The 15311-nt window shown below is 36.4% G+C and overlaps 2 protein-coding genes across 2 annotated transcripts in view; both read left to right on the forward strand.

The window, feature by feature from the left end:
- Window positions 1-15311, forward strand: part of LOC121430346 (ras GTPase-activating protein 3-like) — a gene marked incomplete at its 5' end in the record, with an annotated part of 97498 nt that overhangs the window by 66519 nt on the left and 15668 nt on the right. The window contains 3 exons of the mRNA XM_041627625.1: window positions 5226-5374; window positions 12504-12693; window positions 14575-14698. Coding sequence (XP_041483559.1) covers window positions 5226-5374; window positions 12504-12693; window positions 14575-14698 — 463 coding nt within the window. The remainder of the gene's footprint in view (window positions 1-5225; window positions 5375-12503; window positions 12694-14574; window positions 14699-15311) is intronic.
- On the forward strand, window positions 14944-15308 carry LOC121430347 (histone H2B.1, embryonic-like). The gene has a single exon (XM_041627626.1). The coding sequence runs from the start codon at window positions 14944-14946 to the stop codon at window positions 15277-15279; it is 336 nt and encodes a 111-aa protein (XP_041483560.1). The 3' UTR covers window positions 15280-15308.

Raw genomic sequence — 15311 nt, forward strand, 5'->3', positions numbered from 1 at the left:
TAATTATCAGTGTACCAATAACCATATTTTTCTTTTTTTGGAATGATATTGATTTAATGAGCTTCCCGGCAGTTGCTGCATCGATTTCTGCAACATGAATTTGCAAGCTATATGTTTCATATATTCTGTCTATAAATAGCAGTGAATGGCTATTCGAAAAATGCCCACTTCCTCAGTATTATTCAACAAATGTTATTTCTGTTCATAATAATCCATATTTAACAACTTCTCTCTAAAAAAAGCATTTTATTCGTTAGCAAAATTTTTCAAAAATCTTAAAGAAAGATGAGTCTCCCAGAAGAATAACTATGTGGTTGAAATTCAGCGCCTGTCGTAATTCAATTTTGTCAATAAAAGTGAAGAAGATACCTTACTTCAATGATGTATCATGTTTGGTGACAATTCTTGAGCAAATTACTGAAAGGTATATTTTAAAGAATTTGTTTGAGACATGTAGGTGTAATCAACATCTCTTATTTTTTTGAGGCAGTTATCATTCTCTCTCTCTCTTTCCTTTTCTCCCTGTCTTCTTTGTTTCATAATGCCTACAGCATTTTTACCATGTTGGAAAGGGTACTATAAAAATATGCATTATTGTGAATTATTATAATTGTATTGTAATTGAATATCAGTATTTTGTCCAGTGAAATCTGCTAAATGAATGTTCTCAAGAAAAGTTTTATCATCATTGAAGAGTGATCAACTTTGCCCAACTTTTACTGACTCTAGACATTGCATTCAACATCTAAACTTAATTTTGTTTAAACCAAACTTTGTACGCACGTTGAAGAAGTACCATCAGAAACTGTGATTCTAAAAACAGTTTGTATGATAATTGTTCATAAGCATGGTGCAAGGCCAGGAAGCAATCAAAATACATTCACCTGTCAAATGAGCTGCATAAACCAGGCTTTTGCTGAACTCCCGCTTCCAAATTAAACCTCATGAACCAGTTGCGCCTTCGAAGCCCGCCCCCTTTCATCGGCGGAACGGTTCTCCCAGTCAATGTATTCAAACCATGGGGGACTCGTCGGCTCGGATTTCACTTTATCACCTCTGCTAATATTGCATTATCAAATCAGGATGGAGATGGAAACGAAGAAATTTGATCAAGTACCCCCGTCGGAGTCAATTACGGCTCTAAATGCGAGGCTCAGATATGAATTTACAGTGATGCCTGGTGCATAGGTAGGATTGAGAAATATGGAAGAGACGAGGAATCCATGGTCCCTCCAAAGCTTTCAGGGTTGGTTACTTTGTTGGTTGCTTCAGGGGGTTTGGCAATCATTCATGAACTTGAAAAAAAAGAGATAAATATATTTATATGGCCCTGATCTTTCGAGGGCTCAGTTACATAAAACTTACAATTGATCATAAGGGTTGATTTCTATGATTGATTGCATAGACTATTGTGTGTGATTAATCTTAACAATTAGACCTAAGATCAATTTCTTAGTTTTATGTTACAGGCCTGGTTATCCAACACTACAAAATGTTTGAGCTTGTTGGTATTTTCATTCAGAATGAATTGTGCATCTAAGTGAGTAAAATAAAATGAGTGAAATAAAGAGGAAGAGAAAATGGGATAGTGAAAAATTAGTAGAGTTGAGAGACTTACATGAGTATTGCACAAAGTACATGAATACTGTCAAAATGAGAATGAAGTCCATTCATCCTCTCACCTTAAACCAAACCAAGAAAAAAATAGATATTATTCATGAAAAAGTGAGAAAAACAGTGTTTTCTTCTCTTCCATTTTTTTGACCTACATTTAAATAAGGAATTTCCAGTGAAATGGCCTTCATGCTAGTGCAGAGCCGCTCTTTGCTCAGGTCCTTGTTTGCACAAATTGCATCACATCGATCAATTACCTGCCGTAATTGTGGCAAAATATGCTTGTTTTTCTGAGAAAACTTGGAAAATGTGTGGAACGTGAAGAGATGCTTTTCTAAAGATTTTTTTTTTGTCTGGGGGAGACTTTGCACACCCTTTTTTTTTTGCTGATTTCAAGAAACTTTTGATAATATAATGATATTCCAAGATGAGGCAAATATACAAGTAGTTAGGTGGTCTTATGTACAGATTATATCAATGAAGTTAATTACAAGTGATGATGATGATGATGATGTAGATGACATTGGTGATAATGATGATGACGATCCTGGTGATGATGATGACTATGATGATGATAATGACGATGGTATTGGTGGTGGTGGTGATGGTGGAAGTATTGGTGATGGTGGTGATGATGATGATGGTAATGATAATTGAGATGATAATGGTGTTATCACAATGATGGCTGTGATGATAATGACTATGATGATGATGATGATGATAATGATGGTGAAGGGGATGATGATGATAATGATGATGGTGGTGGCGGGGATGGTGATGATGATGAAGGTGATGATGGTTGTGATGATGATGATTAGTATTGTTATGATGTTGGTGGTAGTGATAACAATGATAGCAGTGATGGTTTTCTAGGGATCAAAAGGTCGAATGAGGTCATTTCCATCCTTTGTTTGAAATTTATGTTCAACTTGCACTCATTTCTTTATTTCTGCTTCAATTTTTATCAGACTTTTTTCAAATGATCCTTCGGTAATGCCAAATATTGTTGAGGATGATGGGGTCAAAGGTTCAAGTTTTTGTTCAACTTGCTCCCATTTCTATATTTCTGCATCGTGTTTACACTTGGTATAATAAATCTTTGGGTAATGCCGTATATGTGCTCATGAGGATGATGAGGTCAAAGGTCATCTAGGAGTCGAAAGATCATGTTTCATATTTTCTGGATCGCAAAATCGCGAAGATCACGAAATCAGGAGAGGCTCGTGGTTCAAAAACCACGTTGTTTCATAAAGTAATCATTAAAATAAAACCCATTGATGATGATAAAAAAACAACCCATCTTAACATTTGAAAAAAATTGACAAATTTCAATCTATAAAACAAGTACATATTTCAAAGAATGTCTCTGTGTGATATTTGTCATTCAGAATACAAATATGACCAAACTCAAAAAGACATTTTCTGATTATTTTTTCAGGAGACCTATTTCAATACCAAATCAACTTGGCATTTCACAGTGTGAATTCTAGATGATGTGTAAATGTCAAACACCTCCAGGCATTTTGTCTACCTTCAATGCATTTGTCTTTTTTCATTTCTAACCCCCCCCCCCCCCCCTCTTACCTTCCCAAGATGCGGAGTTTATTCTTCATTTGCAAACTGGCTGGCCTGGAAAGGGAATAATTGGTCAATATTTTGTTCCTATTTTTGATGACGTTGATAAGGGCAACTTGCATCACGTTTGTGAGTGCCCAAGAGAATGGGTCAACTGACAAAAGCGCTATTGGGGAATTTTTTTATAGGCTACAGATCGAGTTGATATTGATCGTGATGATATTCTTAGGGTGGGTTGAATGTCGGTTTCCAAATTGAACAGGCAACATGGATCATGATTGAAAACGTGTTTACAAAATGCGAATGTAATGAGAATGTAGTGTTAAATGTCCTCCTTTCCTAGTCGTAAAAGTAAACGTCTTTCAAACGCTGATTCGGAGGAAAAAAGATGCACTTGTAAACGCGATCAGCCTAGAATTCATGACTTTCAGCACCGCGAATGCGACACTGAACACGATTGAGTTTTGCACTGTTTTTAAATTTGCTATCGCAGTGGAAGCCTACACAAGAAGGTGCACGAATTGACCTTTCTTGTGATGGGTCACACTGCACTAAAGCTGCGCTAACGAATGAGGGAAATTTCAAGACGATCGACAAATAATCAGCTTTATATTTTTGTCACTGAACAGTGCACCGCTGATCGTGTTTGTGTTTGACGTTTTGTAATTGAGTTTTCAATCATGATTCATGTTGTTGTATAAGTTTGAAAATCAATGTTGAACACATCCTTTATAGCTAAGACAAAATTACATGTTTATATATTTTTATATGCTCCAGAAAATGCACCTTACCACCTGAACAGATTTAATCACGCACTTCTGGGTACAGCACTTGCCATGCAACATTTGACTACTCCTCCACCTTGTAATGTGAACGATACAATCTTGAAGATCTGGTATCAAAAATGAAATTGATGATTGATCTAAGATGGCTGTGTCAAAGATATCACAGAGCCACTGGTTTGAGAGTGATTAATTATAATCAGAAGACGCAGTGGAAGTCACAAAGGCATTCAGTTCCTTTCAGTTCCCTTGTTGTTCTTAAATTTACTGAGATATCTTGTATTCTTTTCTCCCCTTCTTTCTTAGCGCTTTGAAACTATGTATAAAGCGCTTTATAAATGTTGTATATTACTATTATTATTATTATTCAAATTTCCATATACTGTATTTGTTTAAACCTGTTTGCAGTGTTGAGCATAGAAATTGATGTAGAGAACACAGAAAATGCAATCTGAGAATCATTTCTTTCATAGTAATGGATATATTAAATGAATCAATTTTAAAATGGGTGTCTTTTCGTAAATAACCAAATATTGATACAGTGATTGTTACTAGTAAATGTTAAGTGATTGCATCAAACCGACTGAACTATTTTTACTTTGAATGTAGCAAAAAAAATAGTTTTCAGTAATGGAGCCTCATTTGTTCTCATTTCAATAGGGCAAATGGGGCCCCTAACAATAATATTTAATGCTCATTAATATGCAAATTAGATTGATAAGTTTTATCATTTCTATTGGATAATGTAGGTCTACTGAAGATTGATTGCATTCATTCTTTTTCATTCCAAAATTCAATGAAAGTTACAATGTAAGGCAAAACACAAAAATATAATATACAGATATGAAAAATAAATATAGTATTTTACATTGTTTCTACTTCTTTGCATTAAAATGATATAATTGGAATTATTAGGGGGGTGCTTATTTACCCCTCTCTCCCTGGTGTACAGGGTGTTTCTGTGTGTGTGTGTGTGTGTGTGTAACAATCGTAACACCTGATAAAAGCCATTGATAAGAATCTGTAGTAAATGATGATCTTTGGTTCAGTTGAATTTGTATTGCTTAATTTTTTTTCTACTTTTAGACCAGCTGGATTGCATGACGGGTAGATTACATGAATAATATGCGATCAATCCATGCTTCTTTGAAAATTCTGTTAAGACCCAATTTCCCCATGGTAAGTGACATTTGTGACTCTTTATTTCTATTAATCTATTGGTTTAATTCTTTTTTTTGTATCTTGACCATTCAGCCAACAACGTCCAGTGCTGTTTATATCCTTGGGGAGTTTGTGAAGGAGAAGATCACAGCCGCTAGACCGCTGGTCAGATTATTCCATCACTACGGTCAAATACTTCCAATCATTAGGGTACTAGCAGAGCATGAGATCTCAACCACAACGTGAGTATATATTCCATTCTATTCAAGCACTCATACCCCTTTCATAAACCTATCCTGAAATTAGCCGCCTAAGAGTAATGCGGATAATTCAATAAAAATTGCGTTCATAAACTCCGAAAATAATCCGCACTATTTTTACGAGCGCCCGTCCTGAAAAAGGAGGATAATCGTCATGGCAACCGCACACACCCCCTCCGATGCGGTTGCATTGGAAAAGGGTGACCTTGTGACCGCTCCATGGCAATTATCCGCATTACTTTTGAAATGCGTTCATAAAGTCAAAATCTGGTCCCGATGCTGCTATTATGCGGGTAATTGCAGCATCAAAATAATGCGGATAACTCTGGTCCTCCTCCGATCTTACGACCAAATTATGCTGCTATTAGCCGCATAATTGGGTTTATGAAAGGGGTATTACATTCATAGAATTATCTGTTGCAATCCATTCTTCAATATACACTTTATTTTTCAAACGCTACAGAGAGACATATATTGTAGGCCTATTTATAAAGTCTAATACAAAAGCCTCTTACAAACCATATCCCATGTGATTATTCTGTATGGAGAATAGTTTCAGTTTTAACCTTTAAAGGACAAGTCCACCCCAACAAACGGTTGATTTGAATAAAAAGAGAAAAATCCAACAAGCATAACACTGAAAATTTCATCAAAATCAGATGTAAAATATGTAAGTTATAACATTTTAAAGTTTCGCTTAATTTCACAAAACAGTCATATGCACATCCTGGCCAGTATGCAAATGATTTCATGATTTCACACAGATAAATCAACAAGATCTAGATCTGTATATATCACGATATTGTGACAATTAACTGTGATTTTAAAGTCCTTCTAATAAAATAATTGTTTGCTTCATTACTTTCCTCTAACTTTAAATGAAATCTGTTAAGAGAATTGAGTATGATAGATCCATAAATATTCAACAATGCTATCAGGCTGTTTCATCATTTCCCGGCAGGCAGATTGCTAAAGCCTCCAGATTTTATCCTGTCTTCGAAAGAGATTATGTTTGCATTTTAATTTGCATCCTTGTGAATGTCCCTACATTTAAGTCCTAATGTGGTTTGTATTGACAGTGATGCAAATATCTTTGCCGTACTAACAGTATGTGGTTTCCCCTCATTACAAAACCGCAATCCCTACCATTGGTTATGGATACGGCCGGTGTTTATAGACTTCCCTGAAATGGTAATTCTATTACACCTAAATAGGATTTATATCACATGTGGTTTCTGGATCAACCAGTGGATTTTAGTGAGTATCATTTAAAACCCTGATGAATTTTGATTATTGATATGAAAATTGATATTGATTTGGTACTTTAAAAAGAATCCTAGTATTTTTAGTGTTGTCATATGATTCATATAATCATGCTTCATTTTATGTTCATTCATTATAGCTTCTTTTTTTGGGGGGGAGGGGGTCTGTTTCAATATTTCCAATACATAGTTATATTTGAAGCCCCTTCCCTCATTGAAAGTCAGATTTAGAATAGGAGTGGGCATAAATGGATGATTTTTGGTTTTACTGCACTGTAAAAACGAAGTGCTAATTTAGCACTTACGGTGCTTGTATAGTTACTGCACTGCGAGTGCTGATTTTCAAGTTCAAATTCAAACTAGAAAATCAGCACTTGTAGTGCAGTCACTATACAAGCACCGTAAGTGCTAGATTAGCGCTTCATTTTTTTTATGTTCCTTTTAACTGATCTCAACATGAAATGACAATATTTTTTGTCTCGGGCCCGGGAAAAATATGTACCAGGCCGTAATCCATAATGGCCGTCAACCCCCCCCCCATCACACATTTGGCCACAACTTCTGTATTTGGTTGTCTCTTTTCTGGTTTCGGTGTCTAGAATTAGAATGTATTGTACAACGCCTACTTAGCTTGTATGCAAGCAAATTGGAGACTGAATGTCAAACATTTGTACCATTGCACACACGATGTACCGTCCAAAATGTACCGTTGCACAGCTTAAGGAGGTGACGTCACAATACAATTTCATTCATTGCGCTCAGTAAAAATGAAGGTGCAATACGCGTATAGCCTGCTGGCTAAATGCACAATGCCGCCCAAGGTCATGTGCGCTTGTGGGATTTTGCTTTTCGCTTTCAATATATATGCTCCCATAGGTTACTGCAGGGAATAGCTCTTGGGGCTTTTTTCGCTAGATTCCTAGACGTTGTACAACACAAATAGTGAATATTCCTATTCGTTGCAATGATGCGAGATTTCGCATTCGGTGAAAGGAAGAGATGCTCTGTTCACCTCCTGCGAAATCTTGCACCATCCACTCATGCCTGTTTGCTATTCGTATATTACTAAATGAGTTCATGTTTGAACATGGCTCCACAGTATAGCAACCAGAGTGAAGAGTAGATTCTTTTGAGCCTTGGGGGGTGGGGGTGTAGCTGAAAGCATAATGCAAAGATCGATCTAGACTGTAATTACTTCATTTATTCAGGGACGTATTGTTTGGATGTGAGTCTGTTCAGCTATAGGGGGTACCTCATTGACTGTTTAAGGGTCGTTAGGTACCGTCTGTAGAATGACGTCAGTAAGGTAGCTCGCGTTTACGATTGAGGGGAAGAAAGGAGAGAAAAAAAAGAATAAATGGGGTATATAAATAACTGAAATATATTAGACAAGGAATAAAACGGGAAGGAAACTTTAAAAGATGTAGATAATAGATTTAATTTCAATTTATTTTCTTTCCAAGAAAATTTAAGTCAAAGACTTCTGTTCGTTAGTAGGGGTACTGTCAACGACTGTTTAAGGTTCATTAGATAACGTCTGTGGACTGACGTCAGAATGTTAGCTCGTTGTTAAGAGTGAGGGAAGAAGAAAAGAAGAAATGGAGTATGAGAAGGAGATGTGAGTGCAGGAGCTTATGTTAAGGATCGACAGAAGAAGTTATTAATGGATGGAAATGAGTGAAGATAGAGGCGGAAACTTGAGGAAAGCAGTTAGAATCATATCATTTCACTTTATTTCATTTCATCCAACGTAAACATCGGGTGAATATAGTATATTACATTTACATTTACAATTACGTAATTGAAGAAATGTTCAATTACATTTACTTTTCAATTAAATGACATTTTTTCAATTACAATTACGTAATTGAAGAAATGTTCAATTACAGTTACTTTTCAATTAAATGACATTTTTTCAATTACAATTACCAATTACGTAATTGAAGAAATGTGCAATTACATTTACTTTTCAATAAATGACATTTTTTCAATTACAATGACCAATTACGTAATTGAAGAAATGTGCAATTACATTTACTTTTCAATTAAATGACATTTTTTCAATTACAATTACCAATTACAATTTCAATTACTTTCTATGAAAGTAAAAAATAAAATCTATTTGTATTCTGTACCTAGTACCACCTATTTCAACATAATTCTAAGTTACAGAGAAACTGACAAGATAAAGGTTTAGGTCAAAGAGCACGGATTCTGCCAATTATACTCTTTGATGCTGAAGCATTTGACATGAAATTATATCATAAATTAAGTAAATTTGTTGTTAAGTAATTGCCATTAATTGAAGTCAATTACATTTTCTCAATTAAAATTGCAATTACTTCCCCTTTCAAAATTTCAATTGCAATTACTAAAAAAATGTTATTAATTCTGCAATTAATCAAATACCTTGTAATTGAGCCCAACTCTGTTCAATACAATAAACAGCTACAAGCCATAAATACAATCGTCTTTAAAATGACAAAAAAAATGGACGAGTACAGTAGCTTATGTTTAAAAGTTGATTGAAGAAGGAATAAACTGTGGAGTATAGATGGCTTGAATGGATGGCACACAATGGGTGATTTCAAGTTCAGTGTTGACCTTTTGGTGTTGGTGTTGCGTCAATTTTTACACGATTATAACACCAAACATAAAATCAAGATGGTCCTGAAAGGTCACTCACTAGTTGTTGAGATGTCAATAATGTGATCTGGATCAGTTTTACAAACTCAGAATAAGTTTTGGAGCTAGGGGGAAGCAACCGAAATTTCAACACTAAGACCAACACCAAGGCCAACATTGAACTTGAAATCACCCAATGAGGATTGATTACACTGTATCCTCTTCCAGCGAAGAGTCGATGATGATGATGATGATGCACAGCATTTGTATAGCGCCGTATATCTGTCAAAGACATTCAAAGGCACATTTTTGGAGTAGCCAGCCAATCTGGGTCGCCTAAAAGGGTGCACACACAGAGCTGTGACCCGCAGGTGGACCACTACACCGGGGTCTCCCCCTACTCTTATTCGAATAGTGCAGTGTTTTCATAACATGCAAAGGTGTTGACTTGACTCTCCTCTACAAAGGGCCTCCATTTAACTTCCTATCCGAGGGACAGAGTGTTTTCCACTGTATCATACCCTGCACAATTTCAAAATTGCTAACCAAGTAATGAAAATGTCAATTCAAAAGTTTGAAAGACTATATCATCAATCTAATCTAGCAACTATTTGGTATAATGATAATTTCGCGCTTAACACATCGGAATGACGCCTCTGAGCACTTTACAGATATATTATTACCCCGGTCATCTGATCCTTGCATGCCCGCATACAATGTATGCACCTTCTCCACTCCATGGGGAGCATTCCAACAAGAGTTTTAAGACTCAATTGCTAGGCATACTACATAGGCTTTAGCATCCTACTGGATACCCATTTAACACCTGGGTGGAGAGTGGCAAATTGTGGATTGATGCCTTGTCAAGGGACGCTAGACCATAGTGGGATTCAAAAACACGACCCTCTGATTACAAGGCGAGAGCCAGAACGGCTACACCACGGCGCTTCCACAAAGAGGCCCTTCTTTGAAATCCACTGCACAACACAGCTTGTTCCTCTAGATATCATTGTTGGCTGCTCACATACAGGGAGAAGAATTGAAAACATCACAGAAGAGACAAATTAAGCAATTAAACAGTCATTTTTGCAGTACTTTGTGAATGTTAGAATGAATATGGTACTGCATTAAAAATAAAGTCTTTTTTTAAATATAATTTCTTTGCTTCTAGTGCAATCACTAAATATTAAGGCTTCCCAACGTGTTTTGCTGGTTAAAGCTGTAAAAAGATTTTTTATATTGCAAGGGAAGGAGAGAAATGGGAGCTGTAGAATCAATACAGAAACCGGGCGTATTGATGAAACTTATCGCCATGGCAACGCACTGGGCGTGGGCGGCCATCAGATAGTGGTAGATGCTTCATTCGTTTGGAGAAACCACCTCGTCTCTTTGTCCCGGTGTTTGGTGGCGAATTATTTATTCCCCACAATTTCATTTCCTTCCTGCCGAGCTCTTGCCATCGTATTTGTTTTCAGTTCTGCCGAAGAAAAGAAGAAAATTAGGTCAGAAACTTGAGAGGGAGGAACGTGGGTTCGGTGTTTACCCTATTCTTCTGTCATCTTTAGAAAGCTATCTTCAGGAAATTTGTTGTCTTCTGGAATTCATCTTCTTGGAAGGATGCATGTATTTTGTATTTCTTTCTTAGATACGATCTTCTCAAGTGCATTTTCCCTGTAGATATGGTTACTGTGACCAGTGAGAGAAGTATATTAAAGTCAACGAGTGAGCGGTGGGTGATTTAGTTTTTATGCGCTTCTCCTACGTGATATACTTAAAAGTGTGAACAAACAGTTGTATTTACTGTTGCTCTAACAAATCAATTATTTAATTTGAAAGTTTTTAAGGTATTTTCCCCCTGTGTAAGGTTGTTTAAAGCTGAAGGAATGCGTTAGAGGGAGAAACAGATTCTTATGGAATAAAAATAAAAGGGGGGAGAGGGAAAGTGCTAAGATTTAAAGATAATACTTTTGGTATTCTGATAAAGATAAAAGAAAGAAAGGAAAGAAAGAAAGACAGACAGAAAGAAAGAAAGAAAGAAAGAAAGAAAGAGAGAGAGAAAGAAAGAAAGAAAGAAAGAAAGAAAGAAAGAAGGAAGGAGAAGAAGAAGAAGAAGAAGAAGAAGAAGAAGAAGAAGAAGAAGAAGAAGAAGAAGAAGAAGAAGAAGAAGAAGAAGAAGAAGAAGAAGAAGAAGAAGAAGAAGAAGAAGAAGAAGAAGAAGAAGAAGAAGAAGAAGAAGAAGAAGAAGAAGAAGAAGAAGAAGAAGAAGAAGAAGAAGAAGAAGAAGAAGAAGAAGAAGAAGAAGAAGAAGAAGAAGAAGAAGAAGAAGAAGAAGAAGGAGAAGGAAGAAGGAAGAAGGAAGAAGGAAGGAAGAAGAAGAAGAAGAAGAAGAAAGGGGGCAGAGTTGATAGGGCAAGTAGGAGGAAAAAAAGAATGAGAGGAAAATGAAGAAATAAAGAAGAAGGAAGAGGCAATACTTGGGGAGTTGACCTGTATGTATCAATTTCAAAAGATAAGAGAGAAAGAAGAATTGATAACAGATTTGTAAGGGGCCAGAGAAAGAGAGAGAGAGAGGAGAAAGATCTGAATTAAGATCGTATGTATAAACAGGAGAGAAAGACAATTTTGACACAAAGAGGAGAAAATGATAAATGAAAGAGAGAGAAAGAGGGAGATCAAAAGACAGAACAAAGGAAATAAAGATACACTCCTGTATGTTGATGGAAATGAGAGATGCATTCTAAGAGAATTAACCTTGGACTATTTGTATCGATTTCCGCTAATGGACAATTCCTCTGGGAGAAGTAGACGGAAATGTAAATCGTTTCAAGGAATACATCCGTCATAATACAGTACACAGGGAAAGGAGCAGAAATCATTACAATTACGATCTACTGACCGCTTCTCCATTTATCTTTCCTCTATTTACAAACAAGTTGCATGTCTTTGTTTATTCAAGTTCATATCTGTAACAGATCTCATTGAAATTGAAATTTCATGTTGGTGGAGCGGTGCCTCTACACAGATGTTGACATCATGTAAAACACATTTTCTTTTCATATTCTACATATAGTAACTGTTTTAGGACATTCATATAATCGAGTTATGAAGTGGACTAGTGATAGAAGGGTCGGGGTGGGGCGGGGCAGGGATTTTACCAATTTACCATAGCGATAGACAGGCTTTAAGGATTTAATGTCTCTGTTTCTTTCTTTCTCTCTTCCTAGGGATCCGCATACGATATTTCGTGGCAACTCGTTGGCGTCAAAGTGCATTGATGAGTTCATGAGGTTGCAGGGTCTTCATTACCTACATGATGTCCTGAAGGGTGTAGTGGATGACATCTATGAAGAAAGGAAACAATGTGAGATAGATACTACCAAGTTTAAAGATGGAGAAAACTTGGAAGCTAATCTTGTAAGCATCGTTCATTCTTCCTCTTTTCCCTTTTTGATTTTCTTCTCCTTCTCTGCCTCCATCTCCTTTTTCTCTTTTTCTTTTAGTTTCCATTCTTATTTATCTTCTTTTTTGTCTTCTTCTTCCTGCTCTTCTTCTTATTCTTCTCTTCTCCTACTTCTTCTTCTTCTTCTTCTTCTTCTCCTTCTTCATCTCCTTTTTCTTTGTTTTCTTCTTCTTCCCCTCCTCCTCTTCTTTTTCTTCCTCATCTTCTTCAAAAAATTGAAAGTGATTTCATTTTTTGCTGTGGCTATGCATGTGTCATGAGACACATCATTTTATACCCCCTTTTATGAAAAAAAATCATGTTCAATTACATAAAAATGTACTTCATGAAGGAGCGAGTCGTTTATGATGTCACAAATTCAAAAAGTCTGAAAAGTTATTACTCTGTTATTCTTTAACTTATTCTAATTCTTAGGGATAAATGTCCCCTTTAAGACACATCCACTCAATCTATTGATGATTATTTGTTTTTCTTGGAATTGTTTTTCAATGTTATTAGATTTGATAGATTGCCAGCATTTCAGATCCTTTGATACAGAAAATACAGATTCTGCAATCCAACCTTAATCCCATTATTTTTATGAAGCACGCTTATATCATTATTCATGCACTAGGCCCAGGTTATATTGACAACGAAATCGTCATGAATTAAAATCCAACAACAATTGTGATCAGCCAACCCCAAAACAACTATAGGTCACCAGGGAGGGTTCTCTGTAAATAGCCTGAAAAAGTAATTTGGTCTTCAAAAAGCAAAAATTTGAAAAATAATTTATCTAAAAGAGAAAGTCTTTCATAATGTATAAATTGAATAGAAAAGCAAGATATAAGAATTTCTTTGACACAAGATTTTGCAGACTACTTGGAACTTCCACTGACATTGCACATAAAGCGTACCGCATGCTTGAGTGAACACCAAACGTCAAATGTTTTCTCCTTATCTGTTTTGAAGCTCTTGCTTAATTTATTCTGCATTTAGTCAAGTGCTTGTGTGGGTTCTTTTTTAAAATCACGTTTGACATGTTGTACAAAATTTCAACGCTTCGGATATGCTTTTTCAAACTCACCACCATTGTCATGCAGCGAATAATTTTCCTGGTATCGCATCAAAATTTGCTCCACATGTTTGAAAGACTGCTACGCATAAAGTCTTTTGAATAGCATATTTTTACATAGGACTGTACAGTACTTAGTTGAGAGCTTTTCTCTTCTGACCAAAAAGGCTATTCAAATTTGTAAAGCAAAATGATTCCCTGTCATGTTATTTACTTTATGCATGGGCGGAAATCCCAGGGGGACAGGGGGGACGTGTCCCCCCTACTCAAAATAGTAGGGGGACACAATATCAAATATCCCCCCTACTATATTGCTATTTTGGGTCTTTGTTGATGCTAAGAAATATATCACTCAAAATGTGAATAAAACGTGCGTTTTCTGACGAGATGACCTTTTTTTTTTGCTTGTCAAATATATTTTCGTTGAAATGACCTTAAATTTTAGGTAATAGCCTTTTTTTTTGCTTGTCAAATTTTCCAGACCCTTGTCCCCCCTACCTTTTGGGAGAGATTTCCGCCCCTGACTTTATGTAATAATAAAGTAGTTGAAGAGTAATGAGTATGGTAAACAGTGAGAAAATGCAAAGGAAACACAAATGGAGAGGAGAGGAGAGAAGGAGTGGAAGCATCGTAGGCAGGTATTGTGGGCCTCGATGTACATCTTTGGAACAGACTCCCGCAAATCTCTATGAAACACTAACTTTATTAGCCTCAAGCAACAATTTGTACCCTCTGGAAAGGCACTATATCAATCAAATTGTTGTTATTGTTTGTTTTACAGGCCAATTTACAGCATTATATTGAAAAAGCATTTCAAGCCATCGTCGGCTCGGCAGCAACATGCCCAACTTCAATGTGTGAAGTGTTTTATTACCTCAAGGAAGCCGCCTCAAGACAGTTTCCTGGTAAGTGATAGAAGATAGAAGGTCTGGAAGGTAGATGATGCAAGGATAGAGAATGAGGGGAAGAATAGAGAGAAGAGTATAATAGTGGAAAAGGTATCCTTAAAAGATAGCTCAAAGAAGAAAAAAAAATAGGTTTGAGGAAAAAGAGGATATTGTACAGGTGTTCTTTCGATTAGCAATCAAATAAATCTGATTTGTGCACATGCTTCGGTACTTTCTCCACAGAGCAGCTTACTTCATTCATCATGGCTCCAAGAGGTCAAGATGCCAAGAAAGGTTCCAAGAAAGCAGTCAAGGCCCCACAGCCCAACGGTGGCAAGAAGAGGCACAGGAGAAGGAAGGAGAGCTACAGAATCTACATCTACAAAGTCCTTAAGCAGGTTCACCCTGATACCGGAATTTCTGGCCAAGCCATTACGATCATGAACAGCGTCGTCAACGACATCTTCAAGCGGATTTCCGGCGAACCTTCTCGGCTGGGCAAATGCAACAAGAAATCTACCAGTCTATTGACTAAACTTTTTATTTGGCCTATCAGTGACAGATTTAGTCACAATGTTTGGATTCCTGTATACACTTAATTGCAACACAACATGATGATCTTCTTTTTTTT

This window comes from Lytechinus variegatus, chromosome 16 (genome assembly GCF_018143015.1).
Source record: "Lytechinus variegatus isolate NC3 chromosome 16, Lvar_3.0, whole genome shotgun sequence".
NCBI lineage: Eukaryota > Metazoa > Echinodermata > Echinoidea > Temnopleuroida > Toxopneustidae > Lytechinus > Lytechinus variegatus.

What these genes read in the sequence shown, in the direction of transcription:
- LOC121430347 (XM_041627626.1), top strand. Translation starts at nt 14,944, where the DNA reads ATGGCTCCAAGAGGTCAAGATGCCAAGAAAGGTTCCAAGAAAGCAGTC.